At 41.0% G+C, this 25,800-nt stretch overlaps 4 protein-coding genes across 6 annotated transcripts; 2 read left to right on the forward strand and 2 right to left on the reverse strand.

Annotated features, from left to right (window-relative positions):
• Positions 1-1,447: 1,447 nt before the first annotated feature.
• Positions 1,448-8,357, forward strand: thsd1 (thrombospondin, type I, domain containing 1). Its single transcript, XM_029448812.1, is given in 11 exon segments — positions 1,448-1,632; positions 2,483-2,599; positions 3,204-3,484; positions 3,486-3,602; positions 3,706-4,366; positions 5,186-5,347; positions 5,528-5,622; positions 5,624-5,943; positions 6,033-6,585; positions 6,694-7,146; positions 7,148-8,357. Coding segments are annotated over 10 exon segments (2,883 nt in total). The 5' UTR covers positions 1,448-1,632; positions 2,483-2,547; the 3' UTR covers positions 7,337-8,357.
• Positions 8,075-11,503, reverse strand: fgl1b (fibrinogen like 1B). 2 transcript variants are annotated; one of them, XM_029448813.1, is made up of 10 exons: positions 11,317-11,449; positions 10,420-10,472; positions 10,234-10,332; positions 9,716-9,971; positions 9,340-9,499; positions 9,122-9,219; positions 8,912-9,000; positions 8,696-8,821; positions 8,529-8,593; positions 8,075-8,255 (listed from the first exon to the last, which is right to left on the reverse strand). In XM_029448813.1, the coding sequence occupies exons 2-10, from the start codon at positions 10,423-10,425 to the stop codon at positions 8,075-8,077; spliced, it is 1,080 nt and encodes a 359-aa protein (XP_029304673.1). In that variant the 5' UTR covers positions 10,426-10,472; positions 11,317-11,449. The 2 variants fall into 2 exon arrangements, with proteins under 2 accessions (XP_029304673.1, XP_029304674.1); XM_029448814.1 differs by lacking the exons at positions 10,420-10,472; positions 11,317-11,449 and adding an exon at positions 11,474-11,503.
• Positions 11,504-12,198: 695 nt separating this feature from the next.
• Positions 12,199-17,727, forward strand: tpte (transmembrane phosphatase with tensin homology). Its single transcript, XM_029447750.1, is given in 21 exon segments — positions 12,199-12,337; positions 12,426-12,516; positions 12,604-12,684; positions 12,773-12,820; positions 12,927-13,088; positions 13,541-13,660; positions 14,538-14,637; positions 14,761-14,824; positions 14,943-14,974; positions 14,976-15,008; positions 15,170-15,230; positions 15,318-15,399; positions 15,755-15,779; positions 15,781-15,844; positions 15,975-16,036; positions 16,132-16,212; positions 16,540-16,645; positions 16,752-16,849; positions 16,927-17,022; positions 17,113-17,183; positions 17,294-17,727. Coding segments are annotated over 21 exon segments (1,605 nt in total). The 5' UTR covers positions 12,199-12,312; the 3' UTR covers positions 17,397-17,727.
• A 362-nt stretch (positions 17,728-18,089) lies between these two features.
• On the reverse strand, positions 18,090-23,650 carry smpd1 (sphingomyelin phosphodiesterase 1). Of its 2 annotated transcripts, none has more exons than XM_029447749.1 (9): positions 23,458-23,650; positions 23,012-23,265; positions 21,822-22,142; positions 21,162-21,442; positions 20,689-20,862; positions 20,246-20,417; positions 19,960-20,036; positions 19,523-19,668; positions 18,090-19,436 (listed from the first exon to the last, which is right to left on the reverse strand). In XM_029447749.1, the coding sequence occupies exons 2-9, from the start codon at positions 23,222-23,224 to the stop codon at positions 19,018-19,020; spliced, it is 1,803 nt and encodes a 600-aa protein (XP_029303609.1). In that variant the 5' UTR covers positions 23,225-23,265; positions 23,458-23,650; the 3' UTR covers positions 18,090-19,017. The 2 variants fall into 2 exon arrangements, with proteins under 2 accessions (XP_029303609.1, XP_029303608.1); XM_029447748.1 differs by having other exon boundaries at positions 23,012-23,268.
• Positions 23,651-25,800: the final 2,150 nt, after the last annotated feature.

Consider the following 25,800-nt stretch of genomic DNA (forward strand, 5'->3'; position numbering starts at 1 on the left):
CTGTCCCTGTAGGGCTTCTTCTTTGTTCCTATTGTGAACTGAGCGGAGCAATAGAGGGGGTTTCATCTCCAGAGAAGCTTCCTGTTTTTGGCCAGCTCTGTCTGGAGGAAAAGTCTGCCTAACCCTTCATCTGATTAGATTACCCTGCAATGCTGTTCACCTATTGATAGTAGATAAACGTAATTGTTTCCAATCTTGAGAGGCAGTTCTGATCATAATAAGTAGAGACTTGTGCATGACATTGAACTTTTAGAGAACATTTTTCTAAATAAAATAGGTCCTGTTCTTGCATGCCGAGATGGATTTACTCAATGGTGCCTTTTTAAATTAATCCATAAATCACAGTGTGGTTTTCTTTCATCAATGGATTATAGAAGGATGACTTGTTAGTCATTTTGTGTAAGGGGATGGTAATCTGATTGTGTGAGCTGAATAGTTCTGCTGTTTACTATTGTGACTGCATTGTATGCAATGATTGTTGTTACCCTTCCTGCCTCCTGGGCCAATTGGGGATAAACAATGCTACCCTGTCTGAATTTCAACGAGTTCCTTTTTAGATGTAATATTTTCACAACCCGTTGCCATAAAAAAAGATTTATGTGACGTGAAGTGAATTATAGATCCATCCGTTGAATCTTGCATATTTCTCCATTTAGTCACTTTCCTCGGATTTTTCACCCAGGTGCCTGTTTTTCAAACTGATAACAATCTTGTGAATGATTCACTTAAAATAGTATAATGCAATGTATATAGGAGAGGAGATGATCTTTAATTTGTGCTTTAGTTTTCTATAATATATTATATATATATATATATATATTATATATATATATAGTGTGTGTATATATATATATATATATATTTATATCTATATATATATATATATATATATATATATATATATATATACACACACACCACATATATATATAATATATATATAGATATGTGTGTGGGATATATCTATATATATATATATATACACATACATATATAATATATATATATAGGTGTGTGTGTGAGTGTGAGAGGTATTAGAGATCTTATATAATTATATATATTATAGGGGGGGGGGAAGAGAGAGTGTGTATATCTCTCTTTTGTGTTTGTTCCTCTATCTCTCTATCTCTCTCTATCTCTATATACTCTCTTACTCTCTATCTATTATATCTCTATATATCTCTCTCTATACTATGTTTTTTTTTGTTTTTCTCTCTCTCTCTCTACTATCTCTCTATCTAGTCTCTCTATCTTATGTTTTTGTGTGTGTGTTCTATCTCTCTATATATATATATATATATATATATATATATATATAATGTGTGTACGTGTGTACGTGTGTACGTGCAGTCAAAAATAATTGTTGGGAGGAAACTAATAGTGAGCTGCACAAAGTATTCAATACGCACGCTGCTGTTGGCCGTGAAGTGGCTGAGCAGTGAGCATATCTCTCGCGCGCTCTAAACCACGGCGCGCGCCTTCGGAGAACTCTGTTGGATCTGACGCCGTCCCGCCGACTATCAGTGACATTATTAGAAGACATGCATTACCAGCACATGGAGGGACCGTTGCTGCCGGTTGCTGTGCTGGAACATTGGAGAGGAATCATGATGTGCTGAGTCAACAAGAAATGTGAGTAAGCTTTATTTTCCACCTAAAAACAATGACGGTTATGACCCCATTATCCTTAGGTCTAAGAACTAGTTAAGTTAAAACCCAGGTTTAGAATCATTTATAAGTTTCATATTCGCGAACACTTGAGGGGTGGAGTTAAATTGTATACATTTTATTTTAAACCAATGGACATCTTTTTATATAGTCAGCCTTCCTGGTAGCTAAGCACAGATACATTTGAGTTAAGCATAACGATTATTTGGTTGGTAGTTGACTCTAGTCTATTCAACTCTTTGCCATAAGAATAAATATTAGGCAAACGTTTTGATCCAGCTGCAGTGCATTAAAGTAATCTATTGATTTGAATAATTACATCCATCCAGTATGTGATTAGTCCATGGCTAGTGCAAAGTAGAAATTGAAAGGGAGTATAAAATGTAAGTCTCAGCAGCCTGGTGCCAAAAATCAAGTTTTGGGATTTGTTTCTGAGAAAGTCAGGAGTCTATTTTGTTTCTAAGGAAAAGGGTAGAAAACACATTTGTTAAAAACCTTTGCAACAACCAAACAACAAGGATTTGTCTCTACTTCGTAAATATTTGCTATGGGCAACTTCTACACTTGTGTGCTGATGGCAGCTCTCCATAGGCTTCCCATTGTGACTTTGGAAGGAAGAGGAAGACGCCACTGTAAATCCAGAAAACTCAGGGTCACAGCTCCATGTGACTCAAGCCTTCCTGTTTTTCATACCTCAGATCAGTGCACTACATCTTCCATGCCTACGTCTCCTGTCTGATGACACCATGGTTGTTGCTTGAATAGCCTTCTTTTGGATTGTTTTTTTATTTTCTCATTTGCCTCTGACTTGTAGAGGTCAGGGATGTTGGAAGAGGTCGGTCATGTGGTGAAGGAGAAAACAGAGGCACGGACATCGGAATGCCACAGGCTGTCTCACTGCTGCCCTTCCTGCTGGCGCTCATGGGATATGGTGAGTGTCACCAAACCATCTTAATAACATGAATACATGTTTGAAAAAGCTAAATCATTGATTTTTAATTATTCTGGTCAAGCAAACACATGTATGCCCATAATTTGTTTTTTTGTGGACCGACAGTGTCTGTGCTAAAAACTGTACCTATTATTTAGTTGTAATGAACAAACTCCATTATTTGTGGCTGTGTGAACTTGATGTCACTTGGACATGGGAAATATTAATAGGCCTATACATAATTTATTTTTGTATAATTGTACATGGGATTCTTTTGTATTATGAATCATGATGCACAATTATGTTGTCAAAACTGACACATCATAGCAATTAAGTCACATTTCTTCCAGATTGATTTCTAAAATATGGCAGTCCCCATTTGACATTCACTTTCCATGCAGTCCAAACAATACCTAGACAACTTAACCTATACTATTCCACACCTAAACAGATAAATCAATTCTAGTAAATGTCATGTTGTTGAATCACTGCAGTAAACCAGAAACACACTCTATGGGCACAGTAACAGACAAGATATATAAACAATAAGGTAATATGATCTTTCTCTTTGCTTTATCTCACTTCGGTGCATCCTTTCCTGTAGCTTTTGCAGGGCTCAATATCTGGCCCTCCTTCCATGTTGCGCTTAGCAACGCCAGTGTATTTGTGGACTTCAGCACAAAATCCAACAGCAGCACGATCCGCAACTCAAGCCTCTCTCTGGTCAACACGGAAACCAACACCACCCTTCAGACCAGGACTCTCCCCTACAACCAATCGGCCGGTAGGGTGGAGTTCAACTGTTCGTGCTTCCTGTATTCAGGAACTTTCCGGTTTCTGCTGAGGCAGACCATCATCTCAGCTGTTTCTCGTGCTAATGGCACAGGCTGACGACAGTAGCACGGAGAGCACAACCTGGTGGTGGAGTTCAGAACTGCAGGTGCAGTGGCCCACCTTTCACATCGCCGTGGAGAGGGCCGGAAACCACTCGGGATCTTTTCAGGCAAGACGAACAAGCTCTCAAACTTTACACGCTGAGTCGGTTTATTGTGCTGCAGAATGATGACCAGCGTGATTCATACTTCTCTTCTTCTGTCTCTCTCCAGGTTGGGATAACCACTAATGAACACTTCCAGGCATGCTCCAGCGGCATTGACTCGGCTCTCTTCCTAGAAGTCAGCTACATGGAGTACAACCAGATAGGACGAATCAGCATCGACAAGGTTCAAGCCCGCACACGACTCCCAATCAAACCCCTCCGCTCCCAGAGTGTTGAGCTGTCCTGCGCCTTCCCCTTCACAGAAAGAGACTTCATACGAGTGGCTCTACGGTCTCCTCACGCAGCACAGGATGTGAAAAGCTCTGGACCTCTCTACCTGTCCCGTATCTTCTCCTATAAGCTGCTGGTGGAAAACACCAATGCGTACCGGAGTGGATGCGAAGGGACGGTGACTATTAAACTGATAACCCCACCTTGTGCTCACATCAATGGGAAAGTACTGCTGTATAAGGATGCAGGTGTTGGAAGAGGGGTTGCTGTCTCCTCTGGGATGGAAGCAGCTGGAACAGCACTGATGGGGTTTGGACCAGAGGAGCCCTCTTCACCTCTGTTGGCCTTTAACTGGCTGACTCAGGGGGAGAATGAGACAGAATTCAACTGTTCTGTGTTTAACCCCGGAAGGAATAAGTACTGCTTTCGCTTTGTTTTCAACTTCAGTCGTTCCCCTAGTCCGGCACAGACCTGTTTGGTGGTTCACAGGAGTGCAGGTGAGATTCAAGAGATCGACACATTCACATTTGTCAGCTGCCAAGAATACATTTACACTGTGATGTTGTCAAAACTGGAATTTTGAGGGACGGAAAGAGTCGCTTAGGTTTATTCATCCACATTTCCTGAAAATGTACTAAATCTGTCGATGGATAAAACCAAGTCACTGGTTAAGGAATGGCCTCATTACAGAATAGGCAATAAACCTTTTTCATAAAAGACATTATGACAGCAGGAAATGCACAGGTGTTAAAACCAAAATGAATGCAGGCTGAATTCCATTTAGCTGCTTTGGTTTCCAGTTCCTGGTATTGTGTCTGCTAGCTCATTGTCACACTGTCATTCCATATTTATAAATAGCAATGTTGAGAGTGAACATTGCTCCATGAGAAAAGATGACAGCTTCATGAGGTTATTATTATGCATTAAAGTCAAACTTTTAGAAGAAAACAAAGACCACGTCTGTGTTCGCTATTTTAGGGCATGCAAGACTAAAATAGTTTTTTTTTTATATAGTGAGGTGGAGGGTGACCTAATATGTCTCAACAACACCAGTTCACACATTATCCATGTAGTCAGATGAAGAGCCAAGTGGAGAACCAAATGAAATGGAAATAATAACTTATATAACTATAACTATAACTATATATATATATATATATATATATATATATATATATATATATATATATTATATATTATAATAACTGTCACATTCTTATTATAGAAAGTTGACATTGACAACACGGACTTAAGGCTTGTACACTTATAAATATATCTTCAATTTAACTTTTTTTTGCTGATCTGTATTTGTGCAGAGTCATGGGGCCCGTGGCTGCAGTGGAGTCTGTGCAGTGTGAGCTGTGGAGAGGGGGTGAGGGAGCGAGTGCGTGAGTGTTTGCTGCCCTCAGGTGTGGGAGGGATGCAGTGCACTGGCATGGTGAAGGAACAGTCCCTGTGCTCGCTGGAGGACTGTGTCGGTCAGTCTCTTCGTCCCTTATCTCCTTGTATTCTTTTCCGCTCTCTGTCCCTTGATTTTCTACAGAATTTCACTTTCTCATATTTCCTCATCTTCTTTAAACTAAAAAAAAAATCAAATAAACGAAATGCCCTGTGGTGCATACTTCACATATTAACACAATTGTCTCTTTTCTTTCCAGTGTTGCCTGCTCCTTCTCCGTCCCTCCCCTCTGTGGCTGTCGGAGTTGCACCCCTAGGTGGTAACATGGTCGTGGTGGTTGGTATCTCTCTTTGCCTTGGCTGTGATTCTGGCTACCATCGTGGTGACTTTGTGGAGAAAACTTTGCAAGACCCCTCAGTGCAACTCTGTCCGCACAGGCTCCATGCATTCCCCAGGAGGACGCAAGCTCTCCGATGAGGCGTCCATTTGTGGCTACAGCCTCCAAAGACCCAGCCTGTCTGACGGCCACGGCCCACCAGGGGGCGTGGGTGTTGCCCAGAAAGAGAGGCCTTCCTTGGGCAGTCAGCCTCTCTCACAGACCCTGGTGATACCTCTCTCACAGGATCCAGACAGGCTGTCCCCCACATGTCAGAAAATGTTGCCTCCAATATTTGGGTATGTTTAGAATATTGTTCTCTTTCGTCACACAGAGAACATTATTGTCAAACTTATTGCGTCACATAACAATGTAATTGTCTCTCCAGATACCGATTGGCTCAGCAGCAGTTGAAAGAAATGAAGAAGAAGGGGTTAAAGGAGGCCACACTGCTGTATCATGTGTCTTCAAGCCCAGTCAATGACACCGTGGTAGAGACATCTGCCTCACCCACAAACTCCCTCATTGCTACATTAACTGGATTAGCTCATCCCACACTCCCTTTGGGCCTCCAGGAAGACGCTAACCGCAATCACTTTTGCATTGCAGCAACCTTTTCTGAGCCGCTATCGCAGACTTCCAAGGTCACCCCGGACAGTCTGAGTCCCAGAGCGGAGCTGGTCTTAGGTCCTTCTGTCTCGGCTCATGCAAGTGGGGGCAGCTCGAAATGGCGTGACCGCACAGCTGACTGGGTGGAGATGGTAGAGAGGAGTGGGTTTGCAGGTTTCAGAGGAGGAGGAGGAGGAGGAGAAGATGCAGGGATGGGAAACTCCTATCATAAGAATCCAAATTTCCACCGGACCTCCAGTTTTAATGACACCAAACCCCAACCTCTATCCTCTGTACACTCCAGACAGTTCAGAGAAAGGAGCATGACCCAGGTCAGATCTATCCAGCTCTATTTATGTGCTCATATATATTGCAGGTTATATTTGTGTAGTTCTGTTTCAGCCTCTTAATTAACAAAGATCACACATTGTCCTTTTCAGGTGGGATCTCGGACCCTTCCTGAAGGAAGTTGTTGGAATAAAGGAGGACGGGATAGGCAGCCATACAACTCTTACCCCATTCCAGAGCACGGGGTCCCAGACTGGGCTAAATCCAGACCCCAGAGAAATGACCAGAGGATGCCCTGGATAGAGACAGCTGTTCTTTCTCACAACAATGAACTTAAACACACAGGAACCAACACAAACAGCCTTTTAGCATCTGAGAAACATGTTAAAGCAGAACTCAGTGGCACTGGGGAAAGGCAAAGGAGTGGCGAGACAGGAGGTGTAGTGGGAATCTCAGGGATCGGGGGTCCAGCCACAGGGCCTCTCAGCCTGAGTGTGGATCGAGCAGAGCGTGCTGAGCTGAACTGGAACCGTCGCGGCCCATCGCCTATCCAGAGGAACATCCTGGCCCGGAAATTAAAGGAGGCTCAGTCGTGCTCTGGGGTCAAAGGGGCGGCAGCGCAGCTCCACCTTTAGTGTGTCGCCCTCAGAGCAGAGGACAGGTCGCTGCCGCTCTCTGCCGATGTCTGGAGGTTACAGCAGCAGCGGCGGCGGCTCGCCCTACAGGCTTAGTGAGTCAGAGCAGAGGATGTTGGACCTGGATCTGTCCTCAGCATATGTAGGGGAAGAGGAGTAGAGGTTTGGACTATTTCCATCACCTTCAGCATTTACTCCTAACCTTGATCCTCTCTGCTATATCTGTGATCCTTACACAGAGACACACAGCAGTGACGATTGTTTTGTATGTTAGACATTTAGGAATTTATCTATGAGAGGAGATCAACACATGCCATTGATATTTAAGTTTATGTTTGAAAAATATGTTTTTCTATTGTATTTTCAATTGGAATTGTTTTAATGTCAACTTTTGATATGCATTGTATTTGTATTGTATATGCATTGTAAAATATTTGTGCCTTCAGAATGTCTGTAGGTTACTTTGTATACCATCTACTGGTACAGTATTTACTATAATAAGACATATTGAACATGACATTGTACCTATGTCTGTATGCACTGTTAAACACAAGCCCTGTAAATGACAGTATTCAAAAGACTACAGATGACAGGCTCCTGTTCTACACTGCTGAATGTGCTGTGATGTGTTTTTTGCAAAAATGCACAAGGAAGAACAACTGTATGCAGTTATGTTACAGGCAAATATAAACATCATTGAGGCATTATGGCTGAGATGCTGATTGTTTTATTGTTTGAGTAATATCATACACTTCATAGAAAGCATTGCTTACTGGAAAATAAAAGATAATCATCAAATGATGAAGCAAAGGCAGAAATTCAAATACAAAGAATTTTAAACAGTCCTTGCCCTCATTTTTTCATTCTGAGTCACGAGGGAATATGAAGCGTGATGTTCTTAAATTTCCCCTGCTCCACTGCCCATGACGTCCAAGAAAACCAGAGGCCGCACCTTCATGGTGGTGTGTCTGAGAGAATACCAAAGGCCTTTCCAGCTCCCCCACACCACACCATTGTCATGCTGGCCCTTGTACTCCCCTGTGCGGTAGAACTTCCCATTTAGGTTGGCTGCATGACATCTGTAGATGGAAGGTTAACACACAATGTCAAGGATGTTACATTTTCTAAAAGACAAATTGAAGCCATTTGCATTGTTTTGTAATAAATTGTAAAGAACTGTGTCCTTCGATTGACTAGTATCTTTCCATGATTCAACAGGTACACAAACCAGTACAGAAACTCAAACTTTATTTACCAGAAAAGTGATAATGCTTGTGCAAAAATGAAGCAGAAGGAATATAACACACAGAGCAATAGTGATACACACTTTGATTTATTTAAAAAGGGCTCACCTGTTGAACCACCAGCCTGCCTTATTCTCCTGAGCACAGCTGCCCTGAAGGTAGCGGTCATTGTCCTGTGAATGATCATCATCAGTGTTATTACTGTCATCATCTGGCATGAATCTTACAGTTATAAGCATACAGCTTATAATGGTAAGAAAGGATAGCTGACTAACCTGATCTCTGGTGCTGAACTGCATGCCGCTGAGGCACGCAGACCACTGCTCCACCATCCCCCCACCGCCTGTCAGAGCATCTCCAGCTTTCCCGCTATACAGCCCATACTGGAGACGATACTTGTCCTGGAATAGGCATTAGAGGAAGTGATGTTTGTTGTGAATTGACGTTACTTCTGAGACCAAGAAAAAGAACATTAAAGCTGTTTATCTTACGGCCTCATCAGTGATCCTGAAGTTCTCATAAAATGCATAGTTTCTCTTTCCATCCCAGTCCATTAGGTCTATCTTCACCAGGTTCTTACCTTCAGAGCAAATATATATAGGCAAAGATATTAGAAGAAAAAATCCACCAACCAAGCCAAATATTACAGAAAAGAAAAGCGCTAATAAAAGGAGATATTGGGATTTAAATTATTTTCTGACCTTCTGAGAGTAGAGAATACATGTGCTCATTCCCCAACCAAAACTCATCATTCCACAGCTTGAAGTCACCAAATCCATCTCTGTAGTCCACCCAGTCTCTAAAATGAGAATTAGGATATTTTACCTCACTTGAAACAGCTGTGAAAGCACAACACTGGTGTGCTGGGCTTTGCAAGGATTTGGGCACTTACATGGGCTAGTTTCCCCTGATATAATACCTGTTGAAGTCAACTTTTCCATGCCGACGTCTCTGAAACACTGTCCATCCTCCTCCATCCTCCATGTCACAGTAGGCCAAAAAAGGCTCCTGGTGTAATTTGGGTCTGATGCGGTAGAAACCGCTTGGTGGTTTCAGTCTGTCAAATAGCTCAGAGCAGTCTGGAAAGATAACATCGAAAAAGACTTAAAGATTACTGATTATCATCCTTACCATTATAAGTCATAATATATTTTCTTTATGTTGCATTTTAAAGATCAATATAAGTCTTTCATGCACTGTAAGCTCTGTAGATTGCACACCCCAAACTGTAATTTTATATCAAATAATCACCCAAACACCCAAACACTAAATCATATGATGTGAGCTTTTCTTACCTTTGTCATGGACAATTAAGTTGCCTGCTGGTGGAAGTGTCACAACAGAGCTGTCTAATGTCCCACTGCTGTTGTGGTTCACTTCGGGGGATGTGTCCGTTTCAGGTTTAGTATTAGACACAGCAGGTTGAAATGACTGGAAGTATTTGTGCCTCTGCAAGTGCTCCACCTGCCAAGTCCCGATCAAGAGTTTATTCTCCAGTTTCCTTATGCTGCGCTTGAGAGCTGCAACCTCTGGCCCGCATGAGTCCACTGCCTTCAATGAGGAAAGTCCATTTCAAGTTTTACATAACATTTCTACACTTATGTTAGTACTATACTATACTAGTACCCAAGCAAAAGCAAAGAGCCGCATCTCCAGCAATCTATGAAACAGATGTGAATTCTCTGGACTTTCTAGGAATGGCAGTTCTTTAACAGCCCTGCCTGTAATTTATTCTTGAACCATATATTTTCATTTCATTTCAATACAAAAACAAAGATCCTGAAGTACTTAAAGAGAAGTAAAAGCTACATACTGACAACGGTGTAGAAGAGGCCATGGTTGGGCACACCAGAGCCAACAACAGCAATACTGGCATCACTTTAAGGAAGAAGTCCTTCGCTGCAATACCAGTCTAAAAATGATAAACACAATATATATTAAAGAATAAACTGATACTACAATTCTTCAAACTTCCTTCAAAACCTTCGCACAATCCTACCTTCATTTCACAATGCCTCCACTTGTTTTCTCCAGGTTCAGTGTTCTTTTCCTCTGAAAATGTGTCAGTATTATTTATAGGCCGGGCGGTTCTGCATGGTCCACATTATAAGATCCAGAATGGACCAACCTGGTCGAACACTGAACTCGAGCCAGTTTGACATACTGAGAAAGAATACTGTCCTTTCTTATTTTTTTCTTCCTTTTTTGGTAAATGAAATATTCTAAAAATATGCGTGTCCTTTTCCTTCAATTAATGATTTACTTTCTCCCATTGTTAGGACATAGTGTCTTCGTTAAACATAAATCAATTTGACCCTTACACAGATGTGGGCAAACCACTCTTTGAAACGTAACCACATACACACATTGGGAAAAAAGCAAATGATTCCAAGTAATGCAGAAGAATAAAGAAAGTGGACTTTATTAGTAGTTAACACTATATATTGTACACTATACAAACTAAGTAGTTGCTGATATTACAGTATAGAGATAATCACTATTAGCAAAGAGAGAGCAAATGCAAAAACAATTCAGGATTTGATCTGGCAGTACAGCAACAACAACCAAGTCGGAGTACACAAAGATGTTGATTAAAGCCTGTCAACTTCTCTTGTCTCATAAAGACTCATGTCGATAAAATTAACAATGTATCCAACCAACAGTCACAAGACCCAAAGGTATTCAATTCACAATGATAAAAAAAAAAGTTGTGTTGTGTCTCCCTCTTGTGTTAGTTTGCAGTCGGTGGTAAAAAAAAAGAAAGAAGAAATATTATATTTTTATTGACATGATATATTGCAATATTTATCGTGTGTAACAACATATCTTAGTACCTTTTCCTTATAATTTTGGCTGTTATAATGATATAGTTTTGTATACTGGTGTTGCAGCCTACCGTGTATTGTTCTGCCTCAGTCTGCTGCAGTATCTTTCAACTTTCATTTAGCCTTTCTCTTGGTTTTGCCAAGGTTGGACTTTAATGTTTCACAACTAAAACATATACTTTGCACACAAGATAATTATTTACAGATTTTTGCAAATACAAAGCCAACCTCAAACACAAAGCTTTCATTTTCTTTCGCCATTACAGGTTGGACTGTACAAACCAGATTATGAGTATTTTTGGCATTTGAGAATGCGCGTTCAATTAAAACCAGATGTTGCAGAGAGGAGGGGGGCGCGAGAGGGCTGCAGCAGCCTGCTGGCTGACTTTTTTTTATTTAAAGCGGATACTAGTGTTTACAAAGCTCTGTCTGGAAAGATTAGACTCGGTCATTTTTCGTGTGAAAATGGTGTGTGAGGAGGAAAGATGGGTAAAGAGGACCGAGGAAAGAATAGGCTGAGCGTTTTTCACTGAGCTCCAGGAAGTCCGAAACCGCTGCGTTTGCAAAAAAACGAAGAGGAAAAGTGGATGGACATAAAAAAAATATCTACCCGGTTAACCTTTGAACCGTCTTCCTTAGTCCTCGCAAGAAGAAGTCACAAGACAAACTCCCGTATAATTTTACGAATGACAATCCTAACGGTAAGCAGGCGGTGAGTGTTTGGCTACTTTCTTTTTTGGGGGGGCTAATTTGGTATCAACGGGTACACAAACAGTCCAAGGAGAAGAAGGGACTGTGCTTGGCCAAGAAGCGCTGAAAAGTGGGTGGTTTGTGTTGTTGAATCTAGCTGGTTGTTTTCATTTTTCTTACGGGGGTTATAATTAAACCTGGAAACTTAACTTTTCTAAAACAATGTGCTAATTGCTTTCTTGCATGTGTTGCATCAACGGCTAATCAACAACCAGGTTGCTATGTGATCAGTTATAAGAAGCGGCACTAATGCGCCCCTTGATGCTGATTCAGAAGTTTCATAATAAAAGTGTCTTTCTTTCAAACAATGTGGATTCATGTCGAAGAGCTACAGTATTTTAGGTCAGGACACAACGTTTTTTCTGCATTGTAACTTTGGAGCAACATGCTAAATAAGGCAGTGTAAATCTTTGTTCACTCTTGTTTTCAGAGACTATACGTTCAGAACAAAGCCAGAAAGAAGACACACACAACATGTCCTCTGTCTATTTCAGTCCAGGCTCGGATTCAGGTGTAAATGGGTGAGGAATGTTTATTTAAATTGTTTTAACTGTAGTTGTTGCTTTTGATCTTATCTTGTTTATGTTATCTATATGTCTATCTATTAGAAACATTGCAAAGATGGAGGATGCTAAAGTGGAGATTGACGACGGAAAGGATGAGAGTGTGGTACCAGACACAATGTATCAGTAAGTTTATACAGCTTGGACTTTTTTTTTCCGAAGCATATTAAGGAGCAAACATTACTTGCCACTAACACAATTTCTCCTTTTGCAGCAATACCCGCAAGAAGATAGCTCCTTTTGTTATGTCCTTTGGATTTCGGTGAGTGTGTTTCGGGAACTCTTTTTGGAGTAATTTCCAATGTTGGTTCTTTCCTTGCCTGGTTGTGTTTTGATGAATGCTCAAGTTTGTCCGTCTTTCCCTCCAGTATATTTGGAGTGATACTGATTCTGGTGGACTTTGTGCTGGTGATCGTGGACTTATCCCTGCCGGCCAAGAGCAGAGAGGTTGGAGATGCCTTAGAGGCTGTGTCCCTTACCATCTCCTTCTTCTTTCTCTCTGATGTTCTGCTGAGGGTCTATGTGGATGGGTGAGTGAGGAAGGCTTTGCATGCAGTTGTGTAGTAGCCACTTCAAAATCCTATCTTTTATGAAACTTAAGTTAATTATTTGCTGACACTGTTAAAAGGGGGTTCATTCAGGCACTATTTTGTGGTGTGTAACCCTAAATTGTATCCCAACAGTTACATGCACCTTCAGTTATCATTGCACAATTGCTTGCTAGTGAATGTGACATGTTTTAAAAGCGTAGCTCAAACATTTCCGGAGTCCCCTGTCAGCAGAAATCAAGTGTGATTAGCTGTTGAACAGGAAGTTCTGAAGAGGAAGCTGGACAGGAAATGTATAGCATGTATGGGGCTGGTCCTTGCAGGGTCACTGAATAAATACTTTCTAATGTTGGATTCAGAGACTATGTGTTGCATGATCTGCACAACATGGTAATTGTCTCATGTTGTGTTTTAATTAACCGCATTTTTTTTAGGTTCAAAGTTTATTTCACATCCAAACTGAACATCGTAGACGCCTGTGTTGTGGTAATCACGCTGGTGGTCACCATGATCTATACCTTCACTGACCTGTCAGGAGCCAGTCTTATTCCCAGGTACCTGCTTTCCCCTGCAGCTAAGACAATGTGTGTCTTTGTAGTGGATATAGAATAACATCTGCGGGGTCAGGGGGAAGATTTGAATTTGGGTATAAAGGTTTTGGTTTAGTACCTTGGTTTAGATTAATTTGTTAGGATACTAAAATTGATGTTCTGCTGATTTAGAGAAATCCCAACACACCCACCCACACAGGTGTTTTCACTTGTGTTGCCTGATTACACCACTTCTCAGGACTGAGTACAAACGCTGCTTAATTAACAGCTCCCTCATTCTCCTGTTGGTTTTTGTTGCACCTGTAAAGTTTGGGGACATAATAATATTCCCAGCTTCCACCTGACTATAGGTCTAATCAGCCAGGGTAATTGAATACACCTGTGTGGGTGTGCAGGGCCTTAAAGACTATTTTATTTTTAAGAAAAAGCCTAGATGGAGAGTCCTGCTGTACAGTAGTTTTCTCACATTTGGACACCCTTCAAACAATATAAGAGTATAAAATAGTTTTTCCTATTGAATCTCTGTGTGTTTACTATAATTGCCAGGGATAAGGCAATAATAATGCTATTGCTTCTGTGGCTTTATTAATGATACTGTGAGATTGTGATATACAATTCTTCCTTCTAAACTTTTATATAACAAGCAGAGTATTTAATTGAAAACTTAAATCAGTACAGTGAACATGAGAACCTGAAAATGATTCGTAATGTAGTGTTGATTCCCACCATGCCTAACCCCAACATCACCCTGCAGTGCGTATAATGCCAAACTTTGGAGTATACCCTATAATCATTTTGAGTACATTATAATCAACACCATTAAGATGCTAACATTTGTTTTAATGATTTATAATTATATATTTTTTCATTCATTCTTCAGAGTGGTGACATTTTTCCGTTTCCTGAGAATAATAATCCTGGTGAGGGTTTTCAGACTGGCAGCTCAGAGGAAAGAGCTGGAGAAGGTCACCAGGAGGATGGTAAGGTCCTCTCCATGGATGCATAGAAAACTGTGAATATGCAATGTAGTAAAGTTCACTGGAGGATTGCAGCTGTGAAAGATGTTATTTACTTCCTGATCATTGACTTGTTTTTGTCCTCAGGTTTCTGAGAACAAGCGGCGTTATCAGAAAGATGGATTTGACCTTGACCTTACCTATGTCACAGGTAGTTGTTACATGCTGTATAATGCAAAAAAACAACAACATACATGCGTGTCAAATTCTACATGTATATGACTCAAAATTACACCCTTTAAGAAGTGGAACATGTGCATCTTCTGTAGACCGTGTCATCGCCATGTCTTTCCCCTCATCCTGGGAAGCAGTCGTTCTACAGGAATCCTATCAGGGTAAGTCTGACACAACCTCGGCACACTCATAATAGTTTTTGCCAATTTCAAAATGAATCCGTTCATAGACACTATTGTTACATGGACCTTCCAACATAAAGTAGACCTTACACACAGGCACACCTCCACAGGTGTTATAACCCTGCTCTCTTTCTGTGTAGGAGGTGGCGAGGTTCCTTGACACTAAACATGACGGCCACTATAAAGTTTACAACCTGTGCAGTAAGTTCGCACCTCCTCTCATCACATGTCTCATTCCCTTTTATGTAGAACTACACAAACCACGTCAATCTCATGTTTTGTTTCCAGGTGAGAAAGGCTACGACCCCCAGTTCTTCCACTACAAGGTTGAACGTGTGTTCATTGATGACCACAATGTCCCCTCATTGGCGTGAGTAACTTTTTCTATGTGTGTTTCACCTCTCACTTCTATTTTGTAATTACACTGAGGCACTTTAATTCACAGCTACACAATAGGCCCTTTTGTTATTATAGTAATATTGACGCATTAGGCTAACGTTGTTGACACCACCATAATGACTGTAAATATACATGCACTTCAATTTAGGTTATTGACAAAGCTTATCTTAAAGTTTTTTTGAGGCGTGTGTACTGACTGGAAAGTTTTCTATAAAGTATTTGAACTCCCACAGAAACGAATGTATCACTAACCATTACGTGTTGTACAATAGTTTGCCAAGTTGTGTCAATGTCTTTATCATTGTGTGTACGACTATCTGTCTCAGGGACATGCTGAAATACACAGCAAACTGTCAGGGAGTGGATGTCTGCCGATCCCAAAAACATCATCGCTATTCACTGTAAAGGAGGGAAAGGTGACTCTAAAGATCGTGACTCGTTTCATTTTTATTTTGTGAATTACTTGTGATTACATTAGTTTGGTGCACAGTTACTGTAATGTGCAACTTTCACTCTTAGTTTACCCTCTACTGCTCTCTTTTACAGGACGCACAGGTACTATGGTGTGCACCTGGTTTATTGACAGTGACCAGTTTGAGAGCGCGCAGGTACGTATGAGATTTGTTGAAACGTGAACGTGTTACATAAATAGGCAAAACATTTTTCAAACACTTCCTTACATTCGTTTCTGTTTGTCTACCAGGACAGTCTGGACTATTTTGGTGAGAGGAGGACAGACAAGAGTCAGAGCTCCAAGTTTCAGGGAGTGGAGACTCCCTCTCAGGTAAGAACAAGTCACTCAGGGGACCAAACAAACAAAGACTATTTTCAAGAGAGGCAAGTATTTAGAACTTTTAACCATTTTAGGACTTTGTGAATAATTTAAAAAGTGCCTCCCAGTGGTAGTATGAAAAGTTTAACTATGGCAGACAGAAGGGGTGAAAGCAACATATAAACAGGACTCACTTTTCATCAAACAAGAGCTTATGCCATTTCAAATAGTTTGAAAGATACTGCGATCCCTAGCAGTGTCATAAGGTGATATTTCCTCATAAAACCTTGGAGTCGCTGGGTGAAGATGTTTTAGCTCTGTAGTGTCTGTGAACCACAGAGCCGGTACGTGGGGTACTACGAGATCATGAAGACCAAGTTCAACAGACAGCTGCCCCCACCTAAAAGCCTCGGGATCAAGAGCATCCGCATCCACTCCATAGCAGGTAAAACCCAGCTAACTAGCCGGGCACTCCAAAGTAACTTTATTCTTTTTTACGTTTCTCTTTTGTGCCAATGTTGATATCTGCCTTTTTTTTTTTGCTCACCCAGGTGTAGGTAAAGGTAACGGCAGTGATCTCAAAGTGAAGATAATTGTGAGGAAAGAGCTGGTATTTCAATGTGTGTGTGCCAAACAGGAGAACTGTACAGTAAGTCTCACACACTTTGCACACACACTCATCAGGTCATACTAATTCAATTGTTGAAAGTGTTTTTTATTTTTTAGGTATTTACTGATGTGGGCAGTAATGCAGCTGTCATCAGCCTACGCAATGGGCCTGTGGTTGAAGGGGATGTGAAGGTCATGTTTGAATCAAGTGCTGTGAGTGTTTGCATTTACAACTTCACTTTGAGTAAAGCTAGTGTTGAGCTTGATTGTCTGATTCGCTTTTGTTTTCATCATTCCCCTAAGGGTCTTCCAAAAGGGTATGAAGATGTTCCGTTCTACTTCTGGTTCAATACCTCCTTCGTAGAGGACAACAGGTAGGTTTCTCATTCAATGATTTATTTAGCCCTGCCAATCAAAGCTTTCATATTGTTTTGACATTAGTGCAGAATGTGAGCTCTTTATTTTTCTTCCAAACTCTCAACAGGCTGTTCCTACCCAGAGACGAGCTGGACAACCCACACAAACCGAAGACCTGGGACTTGTACAAGGAGGAGTTTGGTGTAACCATGTTGTTCTCAGATCCATAATAAAAGCTCTTTTTTTAGAAAGAGGATGAAATGACTTGTTAGTTGTACTTGTATGATGGGGAGCAGAAATATGTAGACTGAATACTAAGACATTAGTTCATGGTTAAAATTGAAGAGGCATTACATGACTTTTGTTCATGTTGTACAATCTGTGGAGTCGTCCTCCAGAGTCAAATCATGTAGACTGCAGTGTTGCTGCGTTGTGGCACAAACTGAAATTTATAGCGGGACATGAAGATTTACCATTAAATGTTGTCTTCCAGTGAATCAGATGATATGTATGCATAGTAACTCTTTAGGTGTTATAAATAAAAATCTGAAAACATTTGTACCTGATGTTCAAAGTCAAACTACTTCCCAGTGACATTAATTCATCTGCTCTAATGGACCATGTCTAGCTACTGAAGTGCGGCGTGGTTTTAGTGACGTCCTCTGAAGCAACAGTGAAAACCACAACACTAACAGGAAAGAGTGAGACATTACTTTCAGTTTGAGAGAAGGGGATTACTTTGTTGGCATTTAAGGGATTGTCATGTATTTGCCATTTCAGAGTAGGCAGCCGATAAACTTAATTCTTATCGCAACATAAAAAGCAGTTAAGTACTTTTTTGAGAAATTTAAACTGTATTGCCACAGAAGTTACTTCAGTTTGTAATCAAACTTTTACCCTCAAACACAAAACCATGACATGAATATCAGATTACATCTTTTATTTTATACAAGTTGCATTATTTGTATCTAGCCAACAAGTAATTAAAGTGCAGACAGGAGTAAACCTCTGAGAAATACCTATTTAGGTTGGAAGACTTAAGGTAAATACTGACCTAAATCCTCAAAGTGCTGATGAAGGAAGTCAAAAATGATTGGGTGAAGATACTGTGTGCGGCGTAGTAACTCTGTAAAGCTCAAACCTGAGAAGTGATGGCTGAGACCCAACATGTCCTGATTTGTTTAGAACCTTCCAAGTCCAGCAAATGTTAGCATTGTGGGACAGGCCAAAAGGACTGATTTTAATTATGATACACTTATTGCCATGTTTCACAATTTACAAGAAGGCATTAGAATAAATTCTAATTCCTGACTGACTTTGGTCTTTGGTTGTTATGAAGCTCATTCTGATAATCTTCAAGGACTTTAACATTAGGTGCAAGCTATGCTATCAGAACAGCATTTTAAAGTTGCAAGATTGTTAAGGATAGTCAACATTTTTCTCTCATGATAAAAAGGCACCCAGTATAATAGCATCATGACAAAATTGACCAAACCCTGCATTTCAAGTAAAGGGAACACATTTCAGGACAATTTCAAGCAGGCTTTACGAAATAGGCATTGCAAAATGGCAGTTGACAAACAAAAGGCCGGTTACAATCACCATCAGTTACGGTCTTTGTAAAACCATTACTGATGAGTCAGATGACATGAGTGAGAATTCTTTAGACATGTCAGGTTCACAAACTCCGCATCAACTGTCAGAGTAATGAGTAATAACTCAAGTGACTTTGTAATCAAACAAATACAACAATGCTTGTTGAGCACTCAGCAATAATACATTTTTCAGCTCAATTTCACATTTACCACTTCCCTCACCCAGACATTCAGTCCAAACTTCTAAAAAAAGAGGTCAACAGAGGGTTTTTCTGGCAGCCCGGGCCATGTTTCCATGAAAACCATTGAAGAGGTCGCACTGCTCCAGCTCATCGTAACGCCCGCTCCGTAGAAAGCAGAGCAAGGAAGTTTTGCACGTCTCCGTGCAGGTCTCCGACACGTGTCCTTTATGTCTCAAGTACCAGAACTTCTGGAAGACTCGGTCATCCTTGATAAAGGTCTGCAGCAGCCCGTCGTAGTCAGAAGGGAACAGACTGGTCACTCCATACGCCTCAGTGGCACGGTACAGCAGTGTCCATTTGGGATTCTGTACCGGGTTACTTGGCGCTCCTGGACTGTGGTTTACCGTTGTGAGGTTGAGGATGTACGTTTCATGGTCAAGCACCAGCCGAGAGCTGCCTTGGTAATTTCCATCCACATAGTAGACGCGGAAACCTGGAAAGATAAATAGATGTAAAGTTTCTTCGCTGCGTGTTGCTTCTGAAATGTTGGGCGATCAGTCAACTAGTTTATAAACTCACCGGGGTTTAGATTAATGTAGGTAGTGACACTGGGAGCAATGAATGCCACTCCTAATGGGCGGCTCATTGTCGACTCGTCATAAAACATTTGGAACTCATCCATGTGTGTATGGCCAAAAAACTGTCCAGTAACTGTACTTTCATATCTGGAAAAAATAAATGGAGGATGTTAAACAAGAAAGACTGAAAAGTTTATAATTTGCCATAGCTCATCTTAAAAAATAAAAAGCTTGCATAGTCATCAACTAAAATCAGAAGCACAACTAATGAGGAAGTGAAAATGCGTTGCTAGTAATAACTGGTACTACACTATAAACTAGCACGACACTTAATAGATGGTAGCTACAATAGTCACATAACAAGAAACCACTGCCGAGTGTTCAGAACATCAGGTCCTATTCTCAGCATCAACAGCACAAATTGATATATGTAGTTACCTATTCACAATGTGATAGTAGTTCCAGCTCCAGCTGCCAAGACACAGGCCAGGTGGGATGTGACCAATGATATGTACCTAAATACATTTCACCACGTAAAAGATTATTGCACTAAAAAGAAAAGTTTTATTGCAATCGCATGCTCATACCAACGACTACTAGAGAAGTAAAAAGAGATCCATAAAGTTGTTATCTACATTTAGCACCAAGTGCATGAGTGTTTATCAGCTTTACAATGTTAAGTGACCAAACGTCTTCAGTCTTTTGTTTTTGCTGCTCGACTCACCTTCTCTCCCTTGTTCTCACTTTCCTGGAGAATGTGGACCAGCCACTGCAGCTGGTTAGCAGGATCTGTGGAGTTCACCATCAGCCAGAAGTTTTCTCGAGCACAAAAGTTCATGTTGAGAGAGACCACCCTCAGACCGGGCTGAATCTCCACCGTGTAGAATCCTCCATATCTGAAATTACACCCAAAAAACGTATTATAGGAACTCTTATAGGGAACAATTGAGAAATGTGACCACTTCTTTTTTCAAACAATGGGATGTGAACTACGAAAGTGAAACTTCAGGAACAAAACGTCGTAAACATCATAAACTTTTATGAACTAAAACAAACCCTTTGCTTCTGTGTTACTTTTTATTTGACGACAGCACTTATGTCTTATCTACAGGGTGACCTTCACAACAACACCAACACACATTTAGATATAATAAAATATATATGAACCTCAAAGTCTTCAAAGCCTGCTCTGGTAACCATGGTGCCCATTCCTTTGCCATTGTATCGTAGAGCCAGGCGCAGGATCTGTTGCCATGAACGAAGGGCGGTGGGAAGCTGTTCGCTGGCGTACTCTCGTGGTTCCCCACAGCAGGGTAAACTGTCACGTTAGGTCCCAGGTGTCTGGACAGAAGATACGAAGAGGAAGAGAGTCAGCCGTTTGGAACAACTCCAGGCTACACATGACAAAACATCCGAGCAAAGCTGCAGTAAAAACATCCAAAAGGTTATCAACATGTTTTGAGTCAGAGTACAAGGCCACCTCGAGGTTAAATGGGAGACACTGCTTTATCCAGACATTCCAATAGCCTATTAAAAACTACTGACAGCTAAGTAGTAAAGTTATCTGCAGTAATAGCAAGACTACACATCAATCAAGTTATTTTATGTCAAAAAATAAGTTATTCCTAAAGAAAGATTACTTGTGGATGAGCTTGGAGATGACTGTAAGCTCTGACAGCTGCTGTTTCCTGGTCTGAGCCCAAACATTGTGTGCTGGTATGTCTCCGGTCCAGTAGACCCAGTCCCAGGGTCCGTCTCTGGCAGCATTTTCCAGGAGGTTCTGCACCGTCCGTAGAGGCAGGTCACACTTACTGTAGGTTCCCCAGTACCCAGCCTCCCGCCGCCTCCAGCTGGGAGTCTCTGAGTCTTTACGACAACACAGAGGGTCCTTGCAGTCTGCCGTGCTTCCGGCTACATACTCCTATGAGTAGAGGGGATTATTTTTAGACGCGGGGCTTGATCCAAAACACAGTCATGTGACTTAAATCGTCCAGCTGTTTTCTAGTGAGTCATTTCAAATTTCCTGGGAAAGCTCCAACATTGTTTTTTTCCAAGTAAATCAGTAACTTTGACTTGTTTTTAGAGGGTAGATTGTGATCCTTGAAGTTATGCTGTCTACTATCAATATGAAACTGCATTTAGTGCATGCACTTGTGACAGATTAACAAATTAGGCACTACAACAAACCAAGCATTCAAAAAGAGGGCGATTTGCCAGTATCAAATTGTGTACCAGGACTTGCTGTGGAGGTGATTATTTCAGTTCAATTGGGTGTTTGATAATCCCTTAATGACACTCACCTTGTCCCAGTGGATGTCAGTTAGAAACAGGACTCTGCTCTGTGGAGATCCAGGTTTGGGAGGAGAGGGTGGAGTAACAGGGGGCTTAGGGACCTTGGGCAAGGTGAGATTCCAGGAGGCGTACATGTCAAATTTGCCGCAGGAAGCACCCACCAGCAGGGCGCACGCTTCAGTGGGCCACAGCAAGGACTGTTGCAGAGCCCGGATGAAGTCATCCCTGAACAGCTCTGTTATTTGTCGACACACGTGCTCATCAGCGAGATGGAGACGGATACAAGCCTCACCTACAGCACGGGCCACTCGCTCTTCATTAGCGTCACTCTAGGAGCGGTAACAAAAGGCAGAGTAGGATGAGAGAAGTGAAAATTCAGTTCAATACAATGATTTACTGACTAAACCTCAAACTTCCTGAAAAATGAGCAAAGCAGTTTGATATTCAAATGTCAACTTACTAGACCACAATGCAACGCTTGACATTATGCACAAGTCAATTCAGGAAGAGTGTTTTTGGAGGTCAACAGCTGTAGCTATTGGACAACAAGAGCACTTTAGGATGTCTCAAGGAGGATTTTGTATAAAGTCAGCTAACAAAAACAAGATATACAAATAAATGATATAAAAAAAAGGGGAGAACAAGAACTTGACCTTCATATGGGGGATATGGGGGGGGGTCTTAGGATCACAGGTCACATTTGCTTGCAAAGTTGAGTAATCCCATATAAATTAGTCACCATATAATTGGTATTAACTTATATTATAACATGTTTGCATAGTGCAACAGAATGTCACATCATCATACTGTACTAACTAGTCACAATCATCATAACTGTACTAATAAATTATTCAATATTTACAAACTGTGACACTACATGCATCTAACAGTCTATTTTGAAGGCTGCCAATTTGTTTGCATGAGGTGTAGTCTCAAACACAACACCTCTTAATATACACTGTATATCCAACACCACACAAATACAGCCTCTCAACCTTTAAGTTGCATCAACCTCAAAAGTGAACAATATTGAATACTAAGTGTACCTACTAAACTAGTGACAGAGTCTTGAAGACATAACTTACTGTGAAAACGACGTTGCTTATTATGAATTTATAATGGTACATTTTAAATGCATCATTACACAATGACAGCATGCTCTTTAGTAGCCCGAGTAAGAAACATGTTCAAACATTACCAGAAGGGCGATATCAAGGATGGTGAAGACAGCTTTGCACACGGGGCATGTGACATTCCTCCAGTTAAATCCGACCCCCGGGCGGCTGAACTGCTCCACGAACACCAGGTGCTCTGAGGTCGGTGCGGGTCGACAGGGCACAAACAGCGGCAACATTAACGCCAGAGTGCAGGTTATTAGCAAAGAGGAGGGCAGCAGCGTGGGGAGCCTCATTGTCCTGACTGACAGCAGGTGTCTTGTGTGTTTGTCGGCAGCTTCTGTACGAAACACGAACAAACCAGAACAAAAAGCGAAGTGCGTCAAGGAAGTAACACTTGGTGTAGTTTACCACTTCAACTTGAAAATACATGACTCGTATACACAAACACATTTAAGGGGGTTTCGGTACAAAACCGGCAACCGACTGCTAATAAAGTAGCTAGCTAGGAAGTCTTTTGCCACAGTACCTTCAAACAAGTGCAAACCGGAGGGTCGTCGTCGGGTGAGGTTAACAATGGCGGGTCAGGGGATTCAAGACAGTCACACGTCCACTTCCAGAAAGTGTAGTGAAACAAAGTCCTACTGTGTGTTCGTCGGTCGGCAGCACATGCTTGTTATGATGCGAGCCTCTGCTCGGTCTTGTGTAAGGCACGGAATGTCAGCTGACTCATCACGTGCCAAACTGTTTCCCCCTTTCATCCAGGAAAATTATAACTCACTGCAGCTGGTTGATCACATTTGCATGGATTGTATTTCCGCCAGTAAAACAAAATCTCAATGGAAAGTCATAATTATGAGATAAAAAGTCGAAATTATGAGATACTAAGTCATAAATATGAGATAAGAAGTGCGCATGCGTTACAGTGGCGCTGTCTTCAGAGGTCCCTTCATCACCTCGCTGCCCCCACCATGCAAACGACATGCAGTCCTAAATAAGGTAACTATTACAGGTGACTTTTGTAAACGTTAGATAGTACATATAGCCTAATTGTAACGTTAATCAGCAATCTTTGCAGCTAAACTACAGTTTGTACAACATGAAGCTCCGAAAATACCTGTTATAAACTATAATATGCCTCTAGTGTTGTGGCTCACATCACTAATGAAAACAGTGCAGGTAGACCGACTGCTGCAGTGAGTTGCTTCATGTTACTCAGAGGAAGCTGTATCAGCATAGCTCTTAAATTAAGAGTCGGCAAGTGTTATCTCAGCTACAATACACCTCTAATTATTGTAACCTACGTGTAAGGTAGTGGTTAAAAAGTCATGCGGATATTGTACATGAGCACTGTCGTCCTTTGTCGTCCTTTTGCCCAGCAGACAAAGTTTGGGAACCACTGTATTAGGCTATATATATAAACATAAAGGAAAACATGGAATAATAACTGCAGGTGTTTTTTCATTCAGTGATGTCATACACCGTGTCACACTAAAATCAAAAGAAGTGAACATTTCTCCTTAACCACTTTAAAGCATTGGATTAGTCATATCAGAGGGCTATAGATCAGAAGATCAATAATATACATGCTGAATAAATATAATAAAAACAAATAAATAAACGATTTTCTAAAAATCAACTGTTTAGATTAGAATTATTTAAGTTTTATATTTAAGCTTTCATTTTGTTCAACAGAGGTACAGAGGATGTTTGAACCGTCACAAGATGGATGAGCTATGTGACTATTTAAAGTCAAGACATGTGCCTGAGGAAGACGTACAGCGAATGGAGCAGGAGAAGGTAGTTTATATAGGAAATGCTTCATTTTCACATTTTACAGATAAACAGATTAGAAAACCCTAAACTTTGGAAGAGCTTTGTAAATATTATCCGGTGCTGTATATGCAGGTTTTTCATTGTTGTCATTTTTTCACTTGACCTAAAAATTCTTGAAATATTTCTTAATTTTAGATTGATTTCAGTGTCATACATCTCATGACAGATGACCAGCTGAGAGAGTATCTGCCATCCTATGGTGATCGACTGGCTGTTTTTGGATACTGCAGACGGAAGGAAAGAGAACCTAGCAAGCGACTTAGAGGAAGGCTCTCAAGAAACAAACATGATCATGTGTCTGAAAGAGAGCATCAAACTCCTCCAAAGAATATTAGAGGATAATATCACAGTCAGGGAACTGTATGGAAAAAATACAATTACAACCAAGAGAGACATTGCCTGTGACATCAATCTGGTGGAAGACAATAGTGATGCAACTGCTCAAGAAGGTGAAAAGACACATGACGGACCAGACATGTATTATTTCTCTGCAGACACATCTGCAACAGACCATGTGGAGATAAATACTTCAGATGTCATTTTTGTTGGAAACCGCACCATTTCTGCAAATGCAAGCAGTGACAGTGTTTCCATTTACACCAGTCAACTCCACTGATGCGTCTAGTTTGCCAGAACATGAAACATTGCTTCATCTTGGTGCTTTAGAGTATAGTGGCATTGTGACGTTCCACACAGGAAGCATCTCTCAGATGGAGTACTCCAGTCTTGATGACACCTTGCCTCTCTCTCTGGAGCTGTCTTTGGAATCATCCATGCCTCCCTCCATGGATGTGTGGCAGGAACAAGCCAATCAGAGAGAAAGAGTGAAGAAGATTATTCTTCTTCATCGTGGACTGATTCTGAGAGAACTTATTCTTCATGATGGAAAGCTTGAAAAGGCTGTGGATGATGGAGGTGTTATGAGAGACGTACTGTCAAAATTTTGGAATGACTTTTATGAACAGTGCACTATGGGAAATGGCTTCAAAGTGCCATACCTACGTCATGATTTTGGTAAAGAAGAAGAAAGTGTAGG

Source organism: Cottoperca gobio, chromosome 14 (genome assembly GCF_900634415.1).
Source record: "Cottoperca gobio chromosome 14, fCotGob3.1, whole genome shotgun sequence".
NCBI lineage: Eukaryota > Metazoa > Chordata > Actinopteri > Perciformes > Bovichtidae > Cottoperca > Cottoperca gobio.

Excerpts from the sequence above, each read along its gene's own strand:
- fgl1b (XM_029448813.1), bottom strand. Across the intron at positions 9,972-10,233 it reads CCTCTTCTACACCGTTGTCA|GCAGTGGACTCATGCGGGCC; the intron begins GTATGTAGCTTT and ends TCCTCATTGAAG. Across the intron at positions 9,220-9,339 it reads GGAAAAGTTGACTTCAACAG|AGACTGGGTGGACTACAGAG; the intron begins GTATTATATCAG and ends TTCTCATTTTAG.
- smpd1 (XM_029447749.1), bottom strand. The coding sequence starts at position 23,224 with ATGAGGCTCCCCACGCTGCTGCCCTCCTCTTTGCTAATAACCTGCACT. Across the intron at positions 20,418-20,688 it reads CAGGCTTTGAAGACTTTGAG|ATATGGAGGATTCTACACGG; the intron begins GTTCATATATAT and ends GTGTAATTTCAG. Across the intron at positions 19,669-19,959 it reads TACTATCACATTGTGAATAG|ATATGAAAGTACAGTTACTG; the intron begins GTAACTACATAT and ends TATTTTTTCCAG.